At 41.5% G+C, this 27,974-nt stretch overlaps 1 protein-coding gene across 9 annotated transcripts in view; it reads right to left on the bottom strand.

The window, feature by feature from the left end:
• Nucleotides 1-27,974, bottom strand: part of ppfia1 (PTPRF interacting protein alpha 1) — a 351,102-nt gene that overhangs the window by 54,761 nt on the left and 268,367 nt on the right. For all 9 annotated transcript variants that reach the window (XM_060924068.1, XM_060924063.1, XM_060924067.1 and 6 more), the window contains exons 17-19: nucleotides 22,472-22,593; nucleotides 10,709-10,881; nucleotides 5,460-5,550 (exon numbers count right to left, since the gene is read on the bottom strand). In XM_060924068.1, coding sequence (XP_060780051.1) covers nucleotides 5,460-5,550; nucleotides 10,709-10,881; nucleotides 22,472-22,593 — 386 coding nt within the window. The remainder of the gene's footprint in view (nucleotides 1-5,459; nucleotides 5,551-10,708; nucleotides 10,882-22,471; nucleotides 22,594-27,974) is intronic.

Raw genomic sequence — 27,974 nt, 5'->3', positions numbered from 1 at the left:
CTGGGATTAAAATGGATTTTTGCACCATTTGGTTTACACAACATGCCGACCACTTTAAAGGTGCACATCGTTGTTTTATTGTGACGCAAACAATAATTAAGATGAAAAAACAGAAATCTAGAGTGTGCATAGGTATTCACCCCCTTTCATATGAAACCCCTAAATAAGAGCTGGTCCAACCAATTCACTTCATAAGTCACATAATTAGTTGATTAAGATCCATCTGTGTGCAATCGGTGTCACATGATGTCTGTATAAATCAACCTGTTCTGGAAGGACCGTGACTCTGCAACACTACTAAGCAACCAACATGAAAACCAAGGAGCCTCCAAACAGGTCAGAGACAAAATTGCGTATATATATCCCAAACTTTGAATATCCCACAGAGCACCATTAAATCCATTATAGCAAAATGGAAAGAATATGGCACCACTACAAACCTGACAGGAGAAGGCCGCCCACCAAAACTCACAGACCAGGCAAGGAGGGCATTAATCAGAGATGCAACAAAGACACCAAAGATAACACTGAAGGAGCTGCAGAGATCCACAGCGGAGATCTGTACATAGGACCACTTTAAGTCGTACACTCCACAAAGTGGGGCTTGATGGAAATGTGTCCAAAAAAGCCATTGCTTAGGGGGGGGGAAAAAAAAAAAAAAAACGTTTGGAGTTTGCCCAACAGCATGTGGCAGACTCCCCAAACACATGGAAGATGATTCTCTGGTCAAATGAGACAAAAATGTAACTTTTTGGCCATCATGGGAAATGCCACGTGTGGCGCAAACCCAACACCCTGAGAACACCATTCCTACAGTGAAGCATGGTGGTGGCAGCATCATGCTGTGGGGATGTTTTTCATCTGCAGGGACAGGAAAGCTGGTCAGGACTGAAGGAAAGATGGATGGCACTAAATACAGGGCAATTCTGGAGGAAAACCTGTTCGAATCGGCCAGAGGTTTGAGACTGGGACGAAAGTTCATGTCCCAGCAGAACAATGACCCTAAACATACGGCTAAAGCGACACTGGAGTGGTTTAAAGGGAAAATTTTAAAATGTCTTGGAATGGCCTAATCAAAGCCCAGACCTCAATCCAACTGAGAATCTGTGGCATAACTTGAAGATTGCTGTACACCAACGCAACCCATCTAACTTGAAGGCGTTGGAGCAGTTTTGCCTTGAGGAATGGGCAAAAATCCCAGTGGCTAGATGTGCTAAGCTAATACAGACATACCCCAAGAGACTTGCAGCTGGAATTGGAGCAAAAAGAAGCTCTATAAAGTATTGACTTTGGGGGGTGAATACCTATGCACACTCCAGATTTCTATTTTTTCATCTTCTTGTCTGTCACAATATTTAAAAAAAAAAAAAAAAGAGTGGACATTTAAAGTGGTCGGCATGTTGTGTAAATCAAATAGTGCTAACCCCCCCCAAATATTTATTTTAATCCCAGCTTGTCATGCGACAAAACAAGACAAACACCAAGGGCAATGAATACTTTCGCAAGACATTTTTTTTTTTTTAATATATACACACTTGTGTTCAAAATAATAGCAGTCCAACACGACTAACCAGATCAATCACTGTTTTTGGTGGAAATTATATTACTACATGGCAAATAATTTACCAGTAGGTGTAGTAGAGTCATAGAAAACCAACAGACCCAACATTCATGATATGCAGAGTCTGTGTAATCGAATAATTAAGTGAAAGGGATGTGTTCAAAATAATAGCAGTGTGGAGTTCAATTAGTGAGGTCATTCATTCTGTGAAAAAACAGATGTCAGTCAGGTGGCCCTAATTTAAGGACGAAGCCAGCACATGTTGTACATCCATTTCTCTCTGAAAACCTGAGAAACACAGGTCGCTCCAGACATTGTTCAGAAGAACAGCGTGCTTTGATTAAAACGTTGATTGGAGAGGTAAAACGTATACTGTAAAGAAGTGCAGAAAATGATGGGCTGCTCAGCTAAAATGATCTCCAGTGCTTTAAAATGGACAGCAAAGCCAGAGAGACGTGGAAGAAAACAGAAGACTACCATTCGAATGGATCGAAGAATAGCCAGAATGGCAAAGACTCAGCCAATGATCAGCTCCAGGGTGATCAAAGACGGTCTGAAGTTACCTGTGAGTACTGTGACAATTAGAAGACGCCTGTGTGAAGCTAATCTATCGGCAAGAAGCTCCCGCAAAGTTCCACTGTTAAAAAAAAAAAAAAAGACGTGCTGAAGAGGATACAATTTGCCAAAGAACACATCGACTGGCCTAAAGAGAAATGGAAAAACATTTTGTGGACTGATGAAAGTAAAATTGTTCTTTTTGGGTCCAAGAGCCGCAGACAGTTTTTCAGATGACCCCCAAACACTGAATTCAAGCCACAGTACACTCTGAAGACAGTGAAGCATGGTGGTGCAAGCATCATGATATGGGAATGTTTCTTTTACTGTGGTGTTGGGCCCATTTATCGCATACCAGGGATCATGGATCAGTTTGCATACAGTGTTCAGCGTAAATGAGTGCACCCCCTTTGAAAAGTAACATTTTAAACAATATACATCAATGAACACAAACAATTTCCAAAATGTTGACAAGACAAAGTTTAATATAACATCTGTTTAACTTATAATGTGAAAGTAAGGTTAATAATATAACTTGGATTACACATTTTTCAGTTTTACTCAAATTAGGGTGGTGCAAAAATGAGTACACCGCACAACAAAAACTACTACATCTAGTACTTTGTATGGCCTCCATGAGTTTTAATGACAGCACCAAGCCTTCTAGGCATGGAATGAACAAGTTGGCGACATTTTGCAACATCAATCTTTTTCCATTCTTCAACAATGACCTCTTTTAGTGACTGGATGCTGGATGGAGAGTGATGCTCAACTTGTCTCTTCAGAATTCCCCATAGGTGTTCGACTGGGTTCAGATCAGGAGACATACTTGGCCACTGAATCACTTTCACCCTGTTCTTCTTCAGAAATCCAACAGTGGCCTTAGATGTGTGTTTAGTCATGTTGGAAAAGTGCACGGAGTGATGGTAGCATCTTCTCTTTCAGTATAGAGCAATACATCTGTGAATTCATGATGCCATCAATGAAATGCAGCTCCCCGACACCAGCAGCACTCATGCAGCCCCACATAAGGACACTACCACCACCATGTTTCACTGTAGGCACCAGGCATTTTTCTTTGTATTCCTCACCTTTGTGACGCCGTACAGTTTTGAAGCCATCAGTTCCAAAAACATTTATCTTGGTCTCATCACTCCAGAGTATAGAGTCCCAGTAGTCTTCATCTTTGTGAGCATGGGCCCTGGCAAACTCTAGGCGGGCTTTTTTGTGCCTGGGCTTCAGGAGAGGCTTCTTTCGTGGACGGCATCCATGCATGTCATTCCTCTGCAGTGTATGCTGTATTGTGTCACGGGAAATAATCACCCCAGTTTGGCTTTCTACTTCTTTAGATAACTGCAGTCAACTTGCACGCCGATTTTCTTCAACCCTTCTCATCAGAAGATGCTCCTGTCGAGGTGTTAACTTCCGTGGACGACCTGGACGTCTCTGTGAGATGGTTGCAGTTCCATCTTTCTTAAATTTTTGTACCACTTTTGCTACAGTATTCTGACTGATAAGTAAAGCTTTGCTGATCTTCTTGTAGCCTTCACCTTTGTGGTGTAAAGAAATTATTTTCTTTGGGGAATTCTGAAGAGACAAGTTGAGCATCACTCTCCATCCAGCAGCCAGTCACTAAAAGAGGTCATTGTTGAAGAATGGAAAAAGATTGATGTTGCAAAATGTCGCCAACTTGTTCATTCCATGCCTAGAAGACTTGGTGCTGTCATTAAAAATCATGGAGGCCATACAAAATACTAGATGTAGTAGTTTTTGTTGTGGGGTGTACTCATTTTTGCACCACCCTAATTTGAGTAAAACTGAAAAATGTGTAATCTAAGTTATATTATTAACCTTACTTTTTCCCGTTATAAGTTAAACAGATGTTATATTAAACTTTGTCTTGTCGACATTTTGGAAATTGTTTGTGTTCATTGAGATATTGTTTAAAATGTTACTTTTCAAAGGGGGTGCACTCATTTACGCTCAGCACTGTATATCAAAATACTTGAAGAGGTCATGTTGCCTTATGCTGAAGAGGAAATGCCCTTGAAATGGGTGTTTCAACAAGACAACGACCCCAAACACACCTGTAAGCGAGCAGCATCAGGGTTCAAGACCAACAAAATGAAAGTTATGGAGTGGCCAGCCCAATCCCCGGACCTTAATCCGATAGAAAACTCGTGGGGTGACATCAAAAATGCTGTTTCTGAGGCAAAATCAAGAAATGCAGAGGAATTGTGGAATGTTGTCAAATCATCCTGGGCTGGAATACCTGTTCACAGGTGCCAGAAGTTCTCAGAAACCGTGGTTATACAACTAAATATTAGTTTAGTGATTCACAGGAATACTAAATCCTTAAGATTTTTTCAGTTTATACAGTAAATATTTGGAGTTTGTAATGAAAAATGCAGACACTGCTATTTTTTTGAACAGCCCAATGTTCATTTTTCTTCATTTTCTGTAAAGTAATTAAAATGTTCATACATTTTTCTTCATGTTTTGATGTAGAATATAATGTGCAGTGTTCCCAATGCATGGAAATAAAAACTATTATAAGGATTTTGAGCTTTACTCACGTTTTTAAACACACTGCTATTATTTTGAACACAACTGTAAATAAAATGAGAGATGGTCATTTCTGCTGACAAATTTTATATATATATATATATATATATATATATATATATATATATATATATATATATATATATATATATATATGAGTGATTCCACGTTTATGGGTACTGAAATGGGGACATGAACTTATTCACCTAAAACCATTTCTTTACCATCAGGTCACAAAACATGTAATCTCTAATGAATGATGTGTTAAAAGATAACTTAAATTTTCTGAGATGTAATAAAAACATATTTATATGCCAAAAGTCAAGCCTATGAGTTCCAAAATGATGTCTGTTACATTACTTCTGTTACGATTGTCCATCTCGCGTCTGTTACAAATCAATTACAATCTAGCTATATACCATGTTAATCTTATTGAAAGAATGTGTATGTTTATTCTACTACACGTTTATTAATTATATTTGCTAAAACATCACCTTCCTATGTTTCAAAAAGTAATTCTACATTGTTAAAATTGAGAATATATATGTCCACAACACTTCTGTTACGTTCTGACTTTGGCATATAAATATGTTTTTATTACATCTCAGAAAATTAAAGTTATCTTTTAACATATCATTCATTAAAGATTACATGTTTTGTGACCTGATGGTAAAAAAAAAGAAATGGTTTTAGGTGAATTTTTAAAAATAAGTTCATGTCCCCATTTCAGTACCCATAAGCATGGAATCACTCATATATATATATTTTTTGAACTTACTTCTTCTGCAGCTTCCTGTTCTTTTCACCAGGGCCTCCGAGTTTGCCAAGGCCCACTGAATCCAGCGAAGCTTCTCCCTCTGGAGCGCCTCCTGTCATAATAGAGTAATAAACGAACACAGAAGCAGCATGTTCAAGCAGGTAAAACTGCATGCATTTTCCAGTCCATGCCTAGCTAACAATCCTGATAGAATTTTATCAGAGGATTTCTCATTCAAATCTCATCTTGAGAACGTCATTTCTCAGAGTAATAGAATGCTTGGGGTTTTAAGAACAACACGTAAATCATTTTCTAATACATCCGTTGTCAAGTCATTGGATATTGCATTTGTAAGAAGTAAATTAGAACACTGTTCCGTTATTTGGTCGCCTCAGCAAAAAACAAAGTCTAATCGAATAGAATCGGTTGAAAGTAGGTTTTGGAAGCATTCTTGCGACAAGTCGTCTGTATTGGATGAAAGGGACCAGTATGAAAATTTATGTTAAAAAAAAAAAAATGTTGGTTTGCCACCACTCTATCTTAGACGTCAGGTATTAGGATTGTGTGTTTCTGTACAAAAAGTTGTAAACTCCTTTTTTAAATGTCCATATCTGCTATCAGAGATACTGCTGCATGCGCCATCTAGACAGTCGCACCACATGGGGCTTTTCATCCAGCCCTTGGCCAGACAAATATTAGAAGCAATTATATACTGGATAGGGCGCAGATAAATTTTAACCATCTCCAGAAACAATGACATTGATTTTTTTTTTTTTTTACTTCTTTGACCTGTTTTAAGATGAAATGTAAAATCATTTAATTTCAATGACAGTTTTTTTTTTTTTTTAAGTCTGATACAGAGAAGTATTTTTACTCGATAGATTTACAACCCCGATTCCAAAAAAGTTGGGACAAAGTACAAATTGTAAATAAAAACGGAATGCAATAATTTACAAATCTCAAAATCTGATATTGTATTCACAATAGAACATAGACAACATATCAAATGTCGAAAGTGAGACATTTTGAAATTACATGCCAAATATTGGCTCATTTGAAATTTCATGACAGCAACACATCTCAAAAAAGTTGGGACAGGGGCAGTAAGAGGCTGGAAAAGTTAAAGGTACAAAAAAGGAACAGCTGGAGGACCAAATTGCAACTCATTAGGTCACTTGGCAATAGGTCATTAACATGACTGGGTATAAAAAGAGCATCTTGGAGTGGCAGCGGCTCTCAGAAGTAAAGATGGGAAGAGGATCACCAATCCCCCTAATTCTGCACCGACAAATAGTGGAGCAATATCAGAAAGGAGTTCGACAGTGTAAAATTGCAAAGAGTTTGAACATATCATCATCTACAGTGCATAATATCAAAAAATTCAGAGAATCTGGAAGAATCTCTGTGTGTAAGGGTCAAGGCCGGAAAACCATACTGGGTGCCCGTGATCTTCGGGCCCTTAGACGGCACTGCATCACATACAGGCATGCTTCTGTATTGGAAATCACAAAATGGGCTCAGGAATATTTCCAGAGAACATTATCTGTGAACACAATTCACCGTGCCATCCGCCGTTGCCAGCTAAAACTCTATAGTTCAAAGAAGAAGCCGTATCTAAACATGATCCAGAAGCGCAGACGTCTTCTCTGGGCCAAGGCTCATTTAAAATAGACTGTGGGAAAGTGGAAAACTGTTCTGTGGTCAGACGAATCAAAATGTGAAGTTCTTTATAGAAATCAGGGACGCCGTGTCATTCAGACTAAAGAGGAGAAGGACGACCCAAGTTGTTATCAGTGCTCAGTTCAGAAGCCTGCATCTCTGATGGTATGGAGTTGCATTAGTGCGTGTGGCATGGGCAGCTTACACATCTGGAAAGACACCATCAATGCTGAAAGGTATATCCAGGTTCTAGAGCAACATATGCTCCCATCCAGACGACGTCTCTTTCAGGGAAGACCTTGCATTTTCCAACATGACAATGCCAAACCACATACTGCATCAATTACAGCATCATGGCTGTGTAGAAGAAGGGTCCGGGTACTGAACTGGCCAGCCTGCAGTCCAGATCTTTCACCCAGAGAAAACATTTGGCGCATCATAAAATGGAAGATACGACAAAAAAAAAAGACCTAAGACAGTTGAGCAACTAGAATCCTACATTAGACAAGAATGGGTTAACATTCCTATCCCTAAACTTGAGCAACTTGTCTCCTCAGTCCCCAGACGTTTACAGACTGTTGTAAAGAGAAAAGGGGATGTCTCACAGTGGTAAACATGGCCTTGTCCCAACTTTTTTGAGATGTGTTGTTGTCATGAAATTTAAAATCACCTAATTTTTCTCTTTAAATGATACATTTTCTCAGTTTAAACATTTGATATGTCATCTATGTTCTATTCTGAATAAAATATGGAATTTTGAAACTTCCAAATCACTGCATTCCGTTTTTATTTACAATTTGTACTTTGTCCCAACTTTTTTGGAATCGGGGTTGTACCTGAAACCACTATATTGCTGGGTTTCAGTCACGTGACTTTTCTTAGTGGTTTTACCGGAAGTGAAATAGCTGGTGGTCTAAACGGCTGCCGTAGTGCAAACAACTAATGATACGTTATCAGAGTACGCTCGTAATCTAGAAGCCACTGCTCGCTTTAGATCTCTTCAGAAGATTGCTATGTGCAATGGAATCGACCCCTACAGTCTGGGAAAGAAGGATGCGTCATACGATCTCGAAAACGACCCTTCAGTCGAGTTCCCCGACATCTCGAACTATCTGGTGTTGCAGACGTCCTTCTACACCGCAAAACAGATGAAAGCGTGGAAGAGTATGGAGGCTTACAACTTTTTTGTACGTGGCTGGGTAAAGGACCTCGGGATCAAGTCGCTGCCCAATGAATCCTGGATTGTTTTTGCCCGTGTAAGTATGTTTTTTAAGCTTTTCGTTCACGTCTTTACAACAAGGCGCAAACAAACAGCTTGATTCTCCCTTGTGTTGGCTCTTATCTCTCAGGTAAATCATCCACAAAGATCATCAGAAACCCCTTTAAAGACCTGGATCTTAGTTCAACAAGACAGAGAAGTGATCACGGCGCATTGTAACTGTACGGCTGGGGAAGAATTTTGTCGCGACCTTCATGCATATGGACTTTGTGAGGAGTAAACAAAGAAACAGCTGGGGACTTTAGTACTTCGTGACTAAAAAAAAGTACCGTAAAATAACGACACACAGCAAGAAACGTACTTGGAAAACACTCAGGACGTAGCTGAGAGGGAAATACAAACCTTTCACCAAGTGATCGCTGCAAACTCGAGCATGCTTCGACTCAGCTCCCTTCGATTTCAGTGAGAGGTTCAAAAGCCGCCTTTCTCGACGTCTTTTTGTGAAACCCTGTGTTCGTTCACCCTTTTTTATTAGTTCACAGGGAACCCTGAAGAAACTTATCACTTTCACAGTTTGATCGATTCGAACAACCTAAAACAACGCAAGCGTAAGGCATTTTTCATGCGAGTAACGAACCTTCTTCGTACAAACGCTTTATCGACTGAGCTTTGGTAGACCACCAGCTAAAGTTCTGAATAACTAATGAGGCGGCTGTGACATCACATCACGTGAAACCCAGCAATACACGGTTTAATTTTATTTGGTATATTTTCACGTTTTAAGTCATGTAGAATTGTCTGGTTTCAAATTGTTTTATGTTATGTATTTATAGTTTACTGTTTTATATCTGTTACTTCAGCGTTTGGTTATGGCGTATTGTTTTAAATGTTATCATCGCTGGAACTGGACCCGTAGGGTCTATTGATGATGAATGAATCGATGAAATCCAATGACAAGACACGAGCCGTGACTTTTAATGCTACTGGTAAAATGAGTAGGATCACGTGACCATCCTAAATATGAATGGATTTCATTTGTACTTCAGTAAAACATGCATAATGTTTCCCTTACTCCAAACATTTCGTATTTCACGTTCACTTCTTGAAGTTTTGCACTGGACTTATAAAAAGTAGCTAAGGATGTCTATCGCACCCTAAAACCTTTTCTGTAAACATCTACCTCAAAGTTCTGGTGCAGTAAGACTAACTAATCTATAAACTTTTTTTTTTTTTTTAAAAAGCAAAACAAAACTTCACCATGTAGCTGAACGCTGTTATCACAAGGGTGTCCAATCTTCTCTGCCCTCGCTTTACAGATCAGCTTGGACACCCCTGCTAGAACTGTATGGTGGCAGCCATCTTGGAGGACACAATTTTCTTTTTGCCCTAAGTGTAATATGATTTAGTCCCGCCCCGGCCTCGCCTCCCAAAGTTTGAAGGTGTACCAGAAATCTGGATCCCATATCAGAATACCAGCATAACGATTACATAACACGCAACAGTTTTACAGCTAGGCATGTAACGATTCACTCACTTTCACTGTTCTATTTTCCATACAATATTTTTAAATTAAATCTCATCAGTGCAACATTTATTTTCCTCTTCTTTATCAACTTTATTCCTATTTTTCTTAAAATCAACAATAATTAACCATATTTGGAAAAGGTTAGAGTAAACTAAGAGCCTATTGACTAAAATATTTATTTTATTAAAAATGAAACATCTTAATAACAAATCAGGCTTTTCTTAATAGCCATTATGAACATTTGTGAAAGCTGTAATCAGGATTAAATCAGTCAATCACACACACAACGGCTCACTCCAATTGTAGAGCCGTCTTTTGTTTCTTTTCACGGCATTAGAGCTGTGTTCCTTCCGCCTAGGGTGAAGTCATGTGTATTCTCGCTATTTTTAGCTACTGTATAAGTAACGTAATTACAGTCACAACCCCCCCCATAAAAATTACACAGCCTGATAATCATCACGATTTATTTTTTGAATCATCTGAAATTTGTATCATGATTTATCGTTGCATGATATCATTACATGCCTAGTTATAGCATAATAATTTTGGAAACAAGTACATACATACTGGAGCATGTATTTATGGATTTTCATGACGAGAGCTAGTGAAAACCTTTAGTACAGCTCAGACACCAAACAGGTTGATGACACTGACGCTAAGAACAACAATGTGGAAATGATCATTTTTCTCAGCAATTCCTTGAACATAAATGAACAGCTATGATGCTTATGCAGAGTCATGAAGCCTACATATGATGGGGAAAAGATCAGATTTGAAAACTCAAGATTAAACCATGCAACAAAAGAGCAATGAAATCCTGTGGGTTATTTACAGTGAACCCAAGTTCATTTGAGGAAAGGTTTCAACCTTGGCTGGAGGAGTCTTTTCCTGGGAGACTCAGCCTTCCTTTCTCCTTCTTGCCAAAGAAGCGGCCGATGGAAGACTTGATGCTTTTCTTCTTCGCCGTTTTATTGAGGGAGTCCTGACTGCTGTTACTGCTGCTGGGGTTACTGCCCTGACCGTCCTGCATTGCAGAAATACTGCAACACACACACACACACAGATCAACATGGAAAATGTGATATCACAGCATTGCTGAATCATCTCATCTGGTTGGTCAGGATGTGTTACGGTTTCGAGAACAGCACAGCTCTAACTGTAATTTTGGCTGTAATTCAAATGACGTACACGCCCATGACAGGTTGATATTAATATACTAGGGCAGTGATTCTCAAACCGTGGTACGCCAAAGAAACACTTAATTAAATATAAATAAAATTTAAAAAATAAAATAAAATAAAACGTGAAATACTATCCATAATATCCGAATGGATGAAAATATCTTATCAACTGATGACAAGAAAATGAAAGGGGAGACAAATTAAGTTAATAATTTTAAAAAGTTTGCAAGTGCTTCTGGGTAGCCATACGTAGCGTACGTACGCATTCCCGCCGGTTCCGCTGATAGATGGTTATCCGCCATTGGTAGACTAGGCTGTGATGGGAAAAGGTGGACGTGGCTTTGCTAATTATGACGAGTACGACAAAATTACTGTCGTGGCTTAAATCCGCGAATGGGAGCGTGGATCAGTACAGAGGGAGAACTGAAGAGGACGTGCGTGAGCCGAGCGCAGATGCTAACGACAGTGGCAAAACCAGCCCCAGAACTGCTAGCAAACGGCAGAAACCAGGAAGGAGGAAGTATGACGAAAAATACATAAAACTGGGATTCATTTGGAGCGGGACAGAGGAGCTGCCCAGGCCGCAGTGTGTTGTATGCGGGCCAGGGACGTTCTGAGCAATGAGTCCATGAAACCGTCGCATCTCAAACGGCATCTTACAACCAAACACACAGCACTAAAGGACAAACCAATGGATTTTTTTTTTTTACGAAAACGTGATGAACTGAAGCAGTCCAAGTCCACCATTCTGTCCTATGGTACACCCGTAGCCAAAGCACAGGAAGCTTCATATCGTGCCAGCCTCCTGATCGCCAGAGCCGGTAAGCCGCACACAATCGGGGAACTGCTGTGTTTGGCATTAGCATTATTTAAGTACAGTGTTTTATTTTCCTATATTTAAACACAGTGTTACTGTTCAAAGTACTGTGTGTAATGTTACAGTGGCTAACAATATTAAATATACTTGTTAAATAAAACCTCCGCCTTGTTTTTAATGAATACTTAGGCCTACTACACTACTGTATTTTCATGTTGGTCATTATGGTGGTACTTGGAGAGCCAAGTATTTTCTGAGGTGGTACTTGGTGAAAAAAGTTTGAGAACCACTGTACTAGGGTTTAACATGTTATCGTTTCCAATTAGTTTCTACTAAGAGTTCATTCACAGGGACGCATTATACCTCTTTTCCACAAGCTGACACAGCTCCCTGAGGTCTAAATGAACAGTCTGCGACATGCTTTAGTCAAAATACCACATGGATACAGCACCTTCTCACACCCTGTCGAAATGGTTCTGTGCAAAACGGCCAATTTGTGTGCCTGTTACTTTAAATGATAATGAGGCACACTGCTCACCCCACCCTCCCTTACGCCAGCCAATCAGGTAGCACTTTCCACAGGGATATTCATTTGCCCAGGCAGTTCTCAAGCCATGAGTGGAGACACTCAGATGAAGAAGCGGCATCGTTCTCATGAGCTCCCCTTGCGACACAGAAAGGGGAGCCAAACCTGAGCGTCTCTTTGAAGCACGTTTTCTGGAACAGGCAGTGCAACAGAAACTGACTGGGTTGTCTTAAAGGAGATATGCAGAACCATGGCCTCGCTTTTCGTTTATAAATGCCTTGAGACCTCAAGAATGGCACAGGATTAGTTTTAAGCGCTAACAATAAATCTAATATAGTAATATTTACGATTGAAATGATTCATATAGGCAGCAGTCAGAGTGAATGACCTTGACGTCCGTAACGTCACTGCAGGAAGTCTATCGGTCTCATCGCCATTTCCGCTATACTAAAACACAGAGCTGACTGCAACTCCGATCCTCCATTTTGAGCTAATTTATCTCCATGCCACGTAGATGTGTTGCTGGCGGGTGCAGCAACATGACAGAAGGTGGATTTGTGTTGCATTCATGGCCCAAGAATGTTCAAACGGCAAAGATTTGGACGCGTTTTGCGAGAAGTTCACGGGCACATTGGGCGCCTACGAAGTGGTCTCTCCTCTGCTCTGCACATTTTACTGATGACTCGTACGAGACGTCTGATCTGTTGAGTAGCGTTGGCTATAAGCCCGTATTGAAAGAGGGTGCGGTCCCAACAATTAAAAGAAAAGTTTGGTTTTTTTTTTAAAAAGGAAAGCAAGTTCAGTTGCACCAGTTCTCCCAGAGTGTGAGCCGAGGGTTGTTGCTAAAACCCGGGACGTGACATCGCTCAGGCAGTGACCTACCCGTGGTTGTTGCTAAAACCGGTGACGTCCCATCCCGGGTTTTAGTAATTGCCTGAGCCGAGCAGTAATGGCGGAGTACCCAGTATGAAGAAAATGGAGAATGAGTGGCCCAGCCGTCTGATTTCTCCGCTGGATATGCTCACCTCAGCAGCAATATCTCACCCTTACGTGGAAGAAGCGAATGAACGGAGAACTGAACGAACAATTGAAAGTCAGATTGTTTCAAAACAGTCGGCCACAAGGTCAGCCTTCAAGAAGCGAGAACGCAGACGGGTAAGATGCGACTCTCATTTGGATACAAATCAACAAAAACACCACCACTCGTTGTTTCCCTGCGTTTAGATTAATACATGTAACTTGTATTGTGTGTTTAAGTTACCGGTATAAGATTATTTAATTTGCTTCAGAATGCGATTGTCTCAGTTCATGTGATTAATTAGCCTTTTACGTTTTATCAGTGAAAATGCATGCGTGTACATGTATGCTGCATAAGTTATAACACCTATCCTGTTTTAATGAGAGTCGACCCACAATCAATGAAGTCAAATCAGTCTTAGTTGAGCAAGTCGGTAACGGGATTTCTTACTTTCACCATAAATGTTTGTTTATATGACTTTGGTCTATAGCTGTAAAAGGCCTCGGCCTTAAAGGATATGGGACATGAAACATAAAAGCACGCTATATCAGTTTCTTTCCATTAAAAATATGAATTAATTGCATCAACAAATACAAAGTCTATTAAATTCAGCAAAATCGTTATATTCGTGATGATATGGCATTTCTGCTCGACTTCCGATATGCATTTTTTGCAACCGGAAGAGCTGCTGTCACGTGATCATACGTAACAAAAACTTTCGGGCACAGCACAAGCGGGTAGATGAATGGAGAAGTGGATGACAAGAAAATTGTTTTTATAGTCTTTAAAGTACATTGGACAGCATACATTGGACATCATGGTGTATTGTGCTGCTTATGGTTGCAATAATTCCAATGGGAAATGCCCTGGAGTAAGTTTTTTTGCGTTCCCCAAGGACCCGAAGCTGAGGAAAGTGTGGGCTCACCTGCGCATGCGCAGTAGGCTTCGCGCATGCGCAGTAGGCTTGGTAGGATAACTTTACAGAACACCTGTTGAAAAAACTTTGCACCTACTGTTTCCCACAAACTGTGTTCGGACCATTTCACTGAGGATTCTTTCAACATTAATACTCAGGTACTGAGCGATATTAATTCATGAAACATGAAGCATAAGGATGAGAAAAAAAAACAGTTTAAATCGGGAAGCTGCGCACATTTGCGCCAGGCTGCACAAATGTGCGCAGCTTCCCGATTTAAACTGTTTTTTTCTCATCCTTATACTTCATGTTTCATGAATTAATATTGCTTTTTTTTTTTTTTTTTTAAATCGGATCTGCGCGATTCAGCTGTGAAAAAGGTGGCATCCGCCGAAAGGCGCGCTGTTTGCATCCCTGCACGGAGGCCAGGGGACAGGGCAGGAATATTTTTGTTGATATGAGTGATCCGGTCGATTTCGCGACTCCCCTGTTGAAGACCTCTGCGCTAAGCGTCTGAAAGCCGAGGTAAGGATTAGTATTATAATTTTGGGTGTATCAATTATTGACTATCATAATTCTGACTCGTTTCGCCATTTTGAATGTTTTCATCTCGGACCCTGGAAGCATTGTATCTCAATCAATCTCGAAAAATATCAGCAAAAAAAAAAAACTAGCTTGCAATGGACTTTAGCTAGATCTATGATGAACTTTCAATGTATGATACAAAAATAATACTTCTTTCAACAGATCATTAGCCTTTGAGCAGAATTGTTTTTAACTTACCAGGAAGTGTTATCGAGCCGACCGCTTTCAGTTTCATGAGGGCTGAATGAACTCTCACTCTCAGAATCATCTGACCAGTCAGAGTAAAGACAAGATCCATGTTCATGTGAATTTCCAGCTATCGGTTCGAATTGATCGGGTCTAACTTCACATCTCTGTGAAACATCGGGAATGTCACTGTCGATGGTGTCCATTTCAGTAACCTGTTTACATTAGATTCCCAAGCGCTGGCTCCTTGGAAAGTTTTTGTGACGTCACGGGTCACGTGACCACCTAGCTCATTAACGAATCATTGTTTTACTTGAATAATGTGATGATTTTCACATTTTTGACGCCCTGCAGTGATTTAGATGGCATTTCTTAGGTCCTTTATACATAATTATGCCCAGGTAAAAATCCATGTCCCATGTCCTTTAAAACCGGTTATTGCAGTGACGCCACGCACTCAGGGCTGGCTGGCTCAGCAGGGCAGCTCGAATATATATTATTCCCATTTATGCAGCATACCAGAGTCAAGGATGGAGATACTATCCACTTAAATATATATTTAAAAATAAAGGTTCTGCGTATATCCTTTCAGAGCTTGTGGGTTGGTCGGCACTCCATGTGCACAAGCCCTGAAAAAGTGAGTTTTTCATACAATATAATACAAAGTGTGTTGTTTATTGAACATTTATGGAATGAGCGTGCCAAGTTTCCCACCACAGGAGTGTCTTCCAGACAGAGGACTTTTGCTGTGTTTATCATCTTGATTTTGTCAAAGAAAACAACCGCTTACATCTGTTAGAAAACAGCTATAAACAGTTTAAACAAGAGTGCTCTGGAAGCACAATATCCCCTGCTGGCAACAATGCCATAACTCTGGTAAAATGCGACTGAATTGAACGAAATTACAATATGCGTATTCGTGACATATAACAAAGAATCCTGCCAAGTTTCATGAAATTCCTCCAAAAAAATTGAGAGAGGAGTTGATTTCAGAAGGTGAGCACCCTTCCCAGGACGGACATCACGACATAATCCCCCTTCGGGCCTTTTGGCCAGCGGGGGATAAAAATTGTGAGGGAAGTTGATTTCAGAAAGCAAGGACACCTTGATGAAATTGCCAAAGTACAAGTTTGTTAATAATCAAGGGCGTAACTCTGGTAAAATCTGCCCAAATTAAATGAAATTTCAATATGCGTATAACTGCCATATAACAAAGCCTTTTGCCAAGTTTGGTGATATTCCTCCACAAATTGTGAGAGGATTTGATTTCAGAAGAATGTACAGGACATGTCTGTGAAGATTCTCAGTCATCCACGTCATAGTAAACCGTGGGTGGTAAAAGAGAGCAACTGGACTTGCTTGAAGATTCTTGAAGACGTTTCACCTCTCACCCGAAAGGCTTCTTCAGTTCTGTCTGACTAATAGGGAGTATCAGGTCTTTAGCCTCTCAGGGATGAAAGGCAATCCTAAGGTGTCATTGAGTCATCCTGTTGGTGTGGGTCACTGGGGACTGGGTGTGAACAGCCTAGAGAGTCACTGGGGTGATCAGTGGGTTGTTGGTTCTCTCTGTCCTCCTGTGAGTCACTGAAAACTGCTGGGTTTTGGTGTGCATTCAAATGTCTGGGAAGTGTGCCAAGGACTGCATTGTAGGTGGCTGATAAATGGTGTCTTCGACCACCACCTCTGTTCAGTGATGGCTGTTCCAGGTTGACAAAAATGGCTTCTTTAACTCCTCGCTCATACCACTGATCCTCTCTGGCTAAAATGGGCACGTTGCAATCCTGAAATGAGTGTCCTTTGTTGTTAAGATGAAGGTAGACAGCAGAGTCCTGGCCTGAGGAACTGGCTCTCCTGTGTTGAGGCATGCGCTTGTGGAGCGGTTGTCTTGTTTCTCCAATATACGAGTCCGTGCATTCCTCACTGCACTGAATTGCATACACTACGTTGTCCTGTTTGTGTCTGGGTATTCTGTCCTTAGGGTGGACCAGTTTCTGGGTCTGAAATGTACCGGAATGTCGTGTTTGTAGATCCTCCTCCTGAGTTTCTCAGATAGACCAGAAATGTAGGGAATGACAGTGTTCTTGCGTTTGCTCCCGTCATCTTCCTTGTCCGTTATGTTCCTTTTTCTGCTCTTGAAGAAAGCCCAGTTGGGATACCCGCAGTTCTGAAGTGCTTTCTTGATCTGATTTTTCTCCTTCTCTTTTCCCTCTACCGTTGTAGGAATGTTCTGAGCCCTGTGTTGCAAGGTCCTAATGACCCCCAATTTGTGTTCCAGTGGGTGGTGAGGAGTCGAAGAGTCGGTACTGGTCTGTGTGTGGGGGTTTCTGGTAGACCTTGATGCTAAGGCTTCTGTCTTGTCTTATGTGTACATCACAATCCAAGAAGGCTAGATTATTCCCACTGACGTCCTCCCGAGTGAAACTGATGTTGATATCCACTGCACTGATGTGCTTAGAGAAGGCTTCCACCTCATGGGTTTTGATTTTAACCCAGGTGTCATAACACATATCTGAACTAGTGGCTGGGAGCAACTCCTGAAAAAGTGGTCAAAGCTTTGTGTTCAACTTCCTCCATGTACAGATTGGCCACAATAGGGGACACCAGTGAGCCCATGGCGCATTCATGCTTCTGTCTGTAGAAACTTTCATTTAACTGGAAATAGGTGGTGGTCAGGCAGAGGTCAAGCAGGGTGCAAATCTGATCCGTGGTGAGGTTCGTTCTATCCAGTAAGGTGTTGTCTTGAAGGAGTCGCTTTCTAACAGATTCGACTGCTTCTGTGGTGGGAATGCAGGTGAATAGAGAAGTGACATCGTAGGAAACCATGGCTTCATCTGAGTCGAGTTTGAGGTCTGCAACTTTTGTAGCAAAATCTTGGGAGTTTTTGACGTGATGTGGCATGTTTCCAACAAGAGCAGCCAGGATGGTGGTGAGGTGTTTGGTAATGTTATAGGTGACAGAGTTTATACTGCTGATGATGGGTCTGAGTGGAGCTCCTTCCTTGTGAATCTTGGGGAGTCCGTATATGAAAGGAACGGCTTCCCCAGGGTACAACCTGTAGTACAGAGATCGGTTGACGGCTTGGTCTTTTTCTAGTTGTTGCAGGCAGCTAACAACTTTCTTTTTGTAACAACTGGTGGGATCCCGCCTCAAGGTTTCATAGGTGGTTGTGTCGCTGAGGAGACATGAGAATGATAGGCCGTTCACAACCAGCCCCCAGTGACTCACACCAACCCCCAGTGACCCACATCAACTGGATGACTCAACGACACCTTAGGATTGCCTTTCATCCATGAGAGGATAAATACCTGGTACTCCCTATTATACCCTGTCCACACTAGGGATTTTGTACCGATACGAAACTACTTTCGTACCGCAACACCTGTCCACACTAGCAACTATACCGGTACTGTAGCAGTATATCGGTACGAAACCCACAAATGTATGGGTTTCGTACCGGTACAGTATCAGTACTGTAGTGCTTCGCTGTAGTGTGGACAGATGAAGCAGCTCTGTATCGATACAAATATAATGCGCATGCACAGTCACACACCTCAATCGATGTCTTCGCTGAATAAAATAGTGAACGGAGATTCGTTTGTTTGTTTCTTTCTCTCAACTGCCTCGCGCATTTTATACGATTCGACTGAATAAATGACCACCAGAAATACAGACTGTACATTGACAACAAAAAGCACACACACGTTGTTTCATCAGTACGGAAGCCGAGAGAGGCCCTTCATATAATCCTTCTTTTTTTATCCACCTTATTATCCCGAGATAACGACATAATTAATTCATATACCGAGTAACTTCCTTCTGAGAATATACAGCATCCGTTATTTCAAGATCTCGAGAAAACAACACAACTAATTCGAGATCTCAAGAAAACAAAACCGTTATTTCGAGATCTCGAGAAAATAAAACAATTATTCCGTGACCTCGAGAAAACAAAACAATTATTTCATGATCTCGAGTAAACAGCTGAGAAATGGTTCATTCAGGTGCGCCAAGAGACTTGTGATATGCTGACTTTGGGGCCATTTCTCATTCTGTATAGACGCAACTTTGGTCATTAGAATGTCTGGAATAATCAATCACCTAATAAGGCAATATTTTGATCAGGGGTTGACACAGGGAGAGATTGCATCAAGTCTTTTAATAAGGGATAATTTCAAAATTAGTCCGCGGCACCTCCGCAGAAGACTGGCCCGGCTTCGTCTCTACCGACGGAGATACAGTGATCCAACTGAGATCATGAAATAATTGTTTTGTTTTCTCGAGATCACGGAATAATTGTTTTGTTTTCTTGAGCTCTCGAAATAACGGATGCCATATATTCTCGGAAGGAAGTTACTCGGTAACCACGGAAACATTTCGCGCACGCGCATTTCAACTACCGTGAAAGAAAACCGCAAACATTTCTCGCTAGTGTGGACAGATGCACTAAACTGTACCGGTATACTTTGTATCGATACAGTTATACCACTTTCGTACCGGTATAAGTGTGAATACAGCATTAGTCAGACAGAACTGAAGAAGCCTTTCGGATGAGAGGTGAAACGTCTTCAAGAATCTTCAACTTCAAGCAAGTCCAGTTGCTCTCTTTTACCACCCACAACGTACAGTACACCTCATGAAACTGTCAAAAGTATAAATTTGTGAATCAAGGGCTGTAACTCTGGTAAAATGTGACCGAATTTAATGAAATTGCAATATGTGCATTACTGACAGATAAAGGTTCCTGCCAGTTTCATGAAATTCCTCCAAAAATTGAGAGGAGACTTGATTTCAGAAGGTGAGTACCCTTCCCGGGACAGACAGACGGACATCGCCACGACAATCCCCCTTCAGGCCTTTCAGCCAGCGGGGGATTTATTAAAAAATAAATAAATAAAATAAAATAAAAAAGTATTCACTGGCAATCCCCTTCATGCCACCCATTATTTGTGTATAGCAGTACGTGCCGTTCTGTTTAATTCCTGACATATTTCTGTATATATTTGCGTTGGAGAGTTGTGTACACAATCTTTTATATCACTTTGGTTTTACAGTGCCTTGAAAAAGTATTCATACCCCTTGAACTTTTTCACATTTTTCCACCTTACAACCGCAAACTTAAAAGGTTTTTATTGAGATTTTATGTGATAGACCAACACAGAGTAGCACATAATTGTGAAGTGAAATGAAAATGATAAATGGTCTTCAAAATATTAAACAAATAAAAATCTGAAAAATGTGGTGTGCATTAGTATTCAGCCCCCTGTACTCTGATACCTCTAAATACAATCCAGTGCAATCAATTGCCTTCAGAAGTCATCTAATTAGTTAATAGAGTTCTACTGTGTGTAATTTACTCTCAGCATAAATACACTTGTTCTGTGAAGGCCTCAGTGGTTTGTTAGAGAACACTGAAGAACAAACAGCATCATGAAGACCAAAGAACTCACCAGACAGGTCAGGGATAAAGTTCTGGAGAAGTTTAACAGCCCTCTGTCTGTTAGGTTATTAAAAAAATATCCCAAGCTCTGAACATCTCAAAAAGCACTGTTCAATCCATCATTCAAAAATGGAAAAAGGATGGCACAACTGCAAACCTACCAAGACATGGCCGTCCACCTAAACTGACAGAGCGAGCAAGGAGAGCACTGGTCAGAGAAGCAGCCAAGAGGCCCATGATCACTCTGGAGGAGCTGCAGAAATCCACAGCTCAGGTGGGAGAATCTGTGCACAGGACAACTATAAGTCGTACACTCCACAAATCTGGCCTTTTTGGAAGAGTAGCAAGAAGAAAGCCATTATTGAAAGACAGGCATAAGAAGTCCCGTTTGCAGTTTACCAGAAGCCATGTAGGGGACACAGCAAACATGTGGAAGAAGGTGCTTTGGTCAGATGAGACCAAAGTTGAACTTTTTGGCCTAAATGCAAAACGCTATGTGTGGCGGAAAACTAACACTGCTCATCACCCTGCACACACCATCCCCACTGTGAAACATGGTGGTGGCAGCATCATGCTATGGGGATGCTTTTCTTCAGCAGGGACAGGGAAGCTGGTCAGAGTTGATGGGAAGATGGATGGAGCTAAATACAGGGCAATCCTGGAAGAAAACCTGTTGGAGGCTGCAAAAGACTTGAGACTGGGAAGGAGATTTACCTTCCAGCAAGACAATGACCCTAAACATACAGCCAGAGCTACAATGGAATGGTTTAGATCAAAGAATATTCATGTGTTAGAATGGCCCAGTCAAAGTCCAGACCTAAATCCCACTGAGCATCTGTGGCAAGACTTGAAAATTGCTGTTCACAGACGCTCTCCATCCAATCTGGCTGAGCTTGAGCTATTTCGCAAAGAAGAATGGGCAAAAATTTCAGTGTCTAGATGTGCAAAGCTGGTAGAGACATACCACAAAAGACTTGCAGCTGTAATTGCAGCAAAGCGTGGCTCTAGAAAGTACTGACACAGGGGGGCTGAATACTAATGCACATCACATTTTTCAGATTTTTATTTGTTTAAAATTTTGAAGACCATTTATCATTTTCCTTTCACTTCACAATTATGTGCTACTCGGTGTTGGTCTATCACATAAAATCTCAATAAAAAAAAACTTTTAAGTTCGTGGTTGTAAGGTGGAAAAATGTGAAAAAGTTCAAGGGGTATGAATACTTTTTCAAGGCACTGTATTCTTCTTCTCATGACATTGTCCAGGGGTGATAGCGTTCCGGCGCCGCACCGGATTTCCGGCGTACCGTGGCTGGGGGGAAAAAAAAAAAAATCTAGTTCGCCCATCATTCTGAGATGCGCAGATAGACAGTAAAGGGAATTCGGAATTCCCTTTACTGTCTATCTGCGCATCTCAGAATGACACAGGACAATGGGCGAACTAGATGTTTTTTTTTTTTCCCCCAGCCACGGTACGCCGGAAATCCGGCGCGGCGCCGGAACGCTATCACCCCTGCATTGTCTCATTTGCTTTCCGAGCTTCTTATTTTCACTTTCTAGATGATCAGTATAGGTGAACTCGATGATTGCCTGAAACAGATGTACAGTCAAAGCAGCCATAGAGTCAAGAGGCGGGGGAGAAAAAAAATAAAATAAAACCTCCAGAAAATTCATCTCAGAGTATGACGTTTTACCAAACTCTCTATAGGTGTGCTCTGGAGGAAGATCAGGCAGGATTTCAGCTGGGTTTGTGAACTGGAATCCAACATCTCCAGACAGTCCTTGTGTTGGTAAACGGGACTGGAACCAGGTTAATGGAGCGTACGGAACAAGGGCTGAAAACACGACAGCCTCGTGCTCTTATATTTCAGGAATATTCTATGTTGTGACCTAATGGTGCAAATGTGACGATTGTATTTGCTATATGCATCAAATCTAATACTTTTTCGTGAGTATTACTGTACCTTCGGATGTCTCGGATGTCTTCGTGACTGGCAGCATGCCCTCCTTTATTGAGCCTTGCTGAGCGAGGAGTAGACGGAGGAGATGTCTCGCACGTGATCGATGCTTTGTCATCTTGCGCAGGCTGCTCGACAGAAATCAAACACAAACGAGAATAAATCACAAACCCAGATGGGCGCCGGCTGGCCCTGGCTTAGCGCTAGAGAAAGAAATGCAGGACTTGAAAGGGGACGCAAAATACACTGAAGTAATAAACTCTGGTCAAGTTGCCATATCAAGGAGTCGTTTCACGTTTCCAAACACACAGCAGCCGGTTACACCAGACTTGTAAAACTTCAGAAGAACTTCAATGTGGCGCAAAACCAAAATTACACTCTTTAAAATTTACACTCAATTAACTGTCACCTCCTGAGAATCCTTGAGCTCTGCAGTCAAGCAACTCTTACGTTCAGTTTCTTTTTCCTGTTCTTTTATAAGCTTTTCAATTTAAGCAAAACGTCGGTCTGTAAATTATTTTAGTGCCTGTTTTTTAATGAACCAAAAAAAAAAAACCCCACTATGGGGGATTTAATTTAAAAAAAAAACAACAACAAAAACCCCAAACCCCACATTTTCACATCTTATAACAAAATTTCAAAACATTAAAATATTCTAAAACTGTAGTAAAGATAAAATGTATTGTTACCTTTTATCCACACGCACACGGTGGATATAAAAAGTGTACACACCCCATTAAAATGATAGGTTTGTCTGATGTAAAAAGAGACCATGATAATTTCAAAACTTTTCCCACCTTATAACCTGTACAATTCAATTGAAAAACAAACAAATCTGTTAGGGGGGGGAAAACATAAAAAATAAAAAACGTATAATAAGCTGGTTGCACAAGTGTGCACACCCTTAAACTAATACTTTGTTGAAGCACCTTTTGATTTAATTACAGCATTCAGTCTTTTTGGGTCGGAGTCTATCAGCCTGCCACATCTAGACTTGGCAATGTTTGCCCACTCTTCCTTGCAAAAGCGCTCCAACTCTGTCAGATTGCGAGGGAATCTCTTGTGCACAGCCATCTTCAGGTCACCCCACAGAGTTTCAATAGGATTTAGGTCTGGGCTCTGGCTGGGCCGTTCCAAAACTTTTTTGGGGTCATTGTCGTGCTGAAAGATGAAATTCCTCTTCAGCTTTCTAGCAGACACCTGAAGGTTTGGGGCCAAAATTGACTGGTATTTAGAGCTGTTCATAATTCCCTCCACCTTGACTAAAGCCCCTGTTCCAGCTGAAGAAAAACAACCCCAAAACATGATGCTGCCGCCACCATGCTTCACCGTGGGTATGGGGTTCTTTTGGTGATGCACAGTGTTTCTTTTTGCGCCAAACATACCTTTTGGAATTGTGGCCAAAAAGTTCAACCTTGGTTTCATCAGACCATCACACATTTTCCCACATGCTTTTGGGAGAGCTGATGTCATCTTTTTTGCAAAATTTATCCGGGCCTGGATGTTTTTCTTTGACCCTACCTCATAGTCCAGACATATGGAGAATACGGGAGATTGTTGTCACATGTAGTACACAACCAGTACTGACCAGAAATCCCTGCAGCTCCTTCAGTGTTGCTGTCGGCCTCTCGGCAGCCTCCCTGACCAGTTTTCATCTTGTCTTTTCATCAGTTTTCAAGGAACGTCCAGTTCTTGGTAATGTCACTGTTGTCCCATATTTTCTCCACTTCTTGATGACGGTCTTCACTGTGCTCCATGGTATATCTAATGCCGTGGAAATGTTTTTGTACCCTTCTCCTGACTGATACCTTTCAACAATGAGATCCCTTTGGTGCTTTGTAAGCTCTCTGTGAACGATGGCTTTTGTTGGAGGAGGCAACGGAGTAAATGTCTGAACTTTATTTGGGGTGAATCAGAGGCATTTTAATTGATGGCGGGTGTGAACCCAAAAAAACTGAATGCTGTAATTAAATCAAAAGGTGCTTCAACAAAGTATTAGTTTAAGGGTGTGCACACTTATGCAACCAGCTTATTGCATGTTTTCCCCCCGAACAGATTTGTTTGTTTTTCAATTGAATTGTACAGGTTACATTAGAAAAACCCATCACTGTGGAAGCTAGAATCTCTTATTGGAAGCTGGAATCTCTTATCTCTGTTTATGTACTTCATTTATTAATTTTTCCCACCACTCCCTACTCTTCCCACCACTCCCTCCCTCCCTCTGCTACCGTCTTCCCTCCCCCACTTCATCTACTCTTGTTATACCTGGGCTTCTGGGATGGCGTGGTCAGCCCCATCCTGTCTGGCTGTCAGGTGGGACTGGCGTTGGTTGGTGCCATTGGGAGGGTTGACGGGTCAGGGTTCCCCTCCGGGTCAGGGTCCCGAGGTTCTCTCGGCGCCCCGCCCACCCCACGCATGCACTCTGATACCTGCCTATTCTTGGTATTGCACAGCGCGCCTTATCCTCTTTTAAATGCTCTACACATTAGGAAGCACACACCATTTGTCCACCTTCAATAAGAACAACATGATAGACTAGGGCAGGGGAGGAGTGCATGTGGGAAACCTCTGCAGGTGCTTCGCTGCACTCCTTGCCTCTTTTAATGCAAATACATCTTAGAGGAGGCTTATATCTTTGATTACATAGGGTGTGGGGGGCGTGTAGGTGGAGATCTGGGCAGGTTTTCACCCTGCATGCCCTCTTCTTTTAATGCAGTACATTTTAGAGAAGGCACACATTCTTGTCATATATAGGATAGGTAGGGCGTGTTGTGCGGAGGTTATGGGGGGCTGGTGTCGGTGTGTGGGGCGTCCGGGCCCGGAGCCCTGCCTCATGCAGTACCTCCCCCTCCCCTCTGTCGTCCCATCATGATTTAGCTTGGGCAGGGGCGGCTGGCACCATAGCCATGAACAGGTGCTCAGGTAGTCATCGTAATTAACTATTAAAGAACTATTATTTTTAGAATTACTATCTATAAAAAAAATTTACTAACACAAATGATTAGCAAATAAAATAATACTCCCCCCTCATTATGATCCAGTTTCCTTCTCCCTGGCCCGACACAGACCAGCACTGCTTATATACACTCACACACACACACGTGCTCACTATCACAAACTCCGCTCCCCCCCCAACATATACACACTGTCCCTCCACCCATAACTCAAAGCCCAAAACCCCTCCAAATCCCCCCCCACCTATCCTCCTCTATCTCACATGCACATTCATTACCCTAACCAACCCCACCCATCCTCCCCTATATAGCTCTTGTTTATCTTTGTCGAATTTGTCTCCATGTGTTCTGTTACATCTCTTTAACATATTAGTAGTATTGTCCAGCCTTTGAAATTGTTGTTAATGTTACGTCAGTGCTTCTGTTGTATGTCATGTGTACGTATTGATTTGTTTCATTCTGTCCTTCTTACTTTGTATTTGTTAGCAAATAAATAAAAAAAAAAAAAGAAAAACCCATCACTGTAATGGGGTGTGTACACTTTTTATATCCACTGTGTGTGTATATGACCTAAGAGAACCCAAACTGTTTCTTTCCATTTGAAATTTTTTAGATAAGCATTTTTTAAGCAGGATTTAAGAGAATGTAGTGTGGCAAAGTAATAGAGACAAAAACACTGAGGTTGTGAGTTCAAGGCAACAAAATCATTTCAAACATCACACGCCAGCCAATTACCCTCAACTTGTGAAACATCAAAACAAGTCAATGAAAGTGGGAAAAAAAAAATCACTGTCTTAAAAGTCATAGTAAATAGTCTCAGTTTTTTTTTTTTTTTTTAAAACACACACAGACACTGAGCTAAAACACAGATCAAAGCCTCAAGTGCAAAAACGTTCGAAAGTATTCGTTATTCCAGCTGGGACGAACTGCCCGAGTGCACCACTGGAACCTGCACTTAATATCATCTGTTATCAAACACTACCACGAGTCTTATTGTCCAAGAATCTGTTATAACTCGGCATGTTCATGACCCACCGTTCTCACACAGTGTTCAACGTACGACTCAGTATGGACACTACAACGTGAAATACTCGGGGTGGGGAAGCGAGCTAGTGTTTAACAAATTACATGAAAACAGTTGTCAGTGTCGTGAACTCTTACACCCTGTCCACACTAGGGATTTTGTACCGATACGAAACTACTTTCATATTGCAAGACCTGTCCACACTAGCAACTATTGAGGTATTTTACCTGACGTCACAGGGTCACGTGACGCCCCGGTGTCCGCCATTTTGAACGTCAAGCTAGCTAATGTCAACAACAGTAGCTAGTATGTTACTGTAACATACCAGCTACTGTTGTTGACATTAGCTAGTGCTAACAGCTAGCTGCTAGTGCACTACTACAACTACACCGACCCTAATAATACAGTTCTTGGTCATTGTCCGGTAACAGCAAAGTTATAACGGGCCATGTCTCAACAGACTAAGAAGTTATTTCAATGACATTTAATAACATTTTGTTTATCCTGAGGACCGAAAGTAAATGAAAATGTGAACAAACCTTAGCTGTAATAAGATGGCGACCACCGGCTCCAGGGACGACCCGCTGATGTAGGCATGTTACCCAGCCTGACACAAAATATTTGTAGGCATCCAAACTCTTATACGCTTTCAGATCAATACCTGTGTATGGCGATGGGTTTTTAACGACATAGGAATACAGATCATGTGGGCCGAAGTCAGGTAAAGACGAGGGCTTCGTGTACTTCCGTACGTCAGTGAACAATCCTGGTGGAAGCAGGTAAACGTCGTTCTCTAAGCCTGCTAACCTCAATTTTTGCAAATACCTCTCCCTCTGCTCGCCCTGTAAATGCCCTACGTCGCTGGATAGTGAAGGTGTTTTCTGCATCTCGCTCCTTTTTCTTTTATGTTTTTCGTTTGTCGCCTTCCTCGCATTCAAACTGATTCGAGCCGTGACGTCCAAAATGGCAGCATCACATGACTTGGTCACGTGGGTGAAATACCTCAATACCGGTACTGTAGCGGTATAACTGTATCGGTACGAAACCCACAAATGTATGGGTTTCGTACCAGTACAGTAGCGCTTCACTGTAGTGTGGACAGATGAAGCGGCTCTGTATCGATACAAATGTAATGCGCAAGCGCAATGAACCATTCCTACGTCTTCCGGTTATTCATACAATACAATACACACGTGCTTTCCAGCTGTAAAATGGCTCAAAACGACCGTGGAGCTACATGAAGCAAAGAAAGGGGAGAGAAAGGGAGAGGGGGAGGGAGGGAGGGGAAGAGAAGGGAAGAGGGAGAAAGTGAGATTCGTTTTCTTTGTTTCTTTCTCAACTGCCTCGCGCGTTTTATACGATTCGACTGAATAAATGACCACCAGAAATACAGACTGTACATTGACAACAAAAAGCACACACACGTTGTTTCATCCGCCATATTCTCGGAAGGAAGTTACTCGGTAACCACGGAAACATTTCGCGCACGCGCATTTCAACTACCGTGAAAGAAAATCGCAAACATTTCCCG

Source organism: Neoarius graeffei, chromosome 6 (assembly GCF_027579695.1).
Source record: "Neoarius graeffei isolate fNeoGra1 chromosome 6, fNeoGra1.pri, whole genome shotgun sequence".
Taxonomy (NCBI): domain Eukaryota; kingdom Metazoa; phylum Chordata; class Actinopteri; order Siluriformes; family Ariidae; genus Neoarius; species Neoarius graeffei.
Note: the sequence above shows the minus strand (reverse complement) of the source record. Positions and strands in the feature narration are given on the sequence as shown.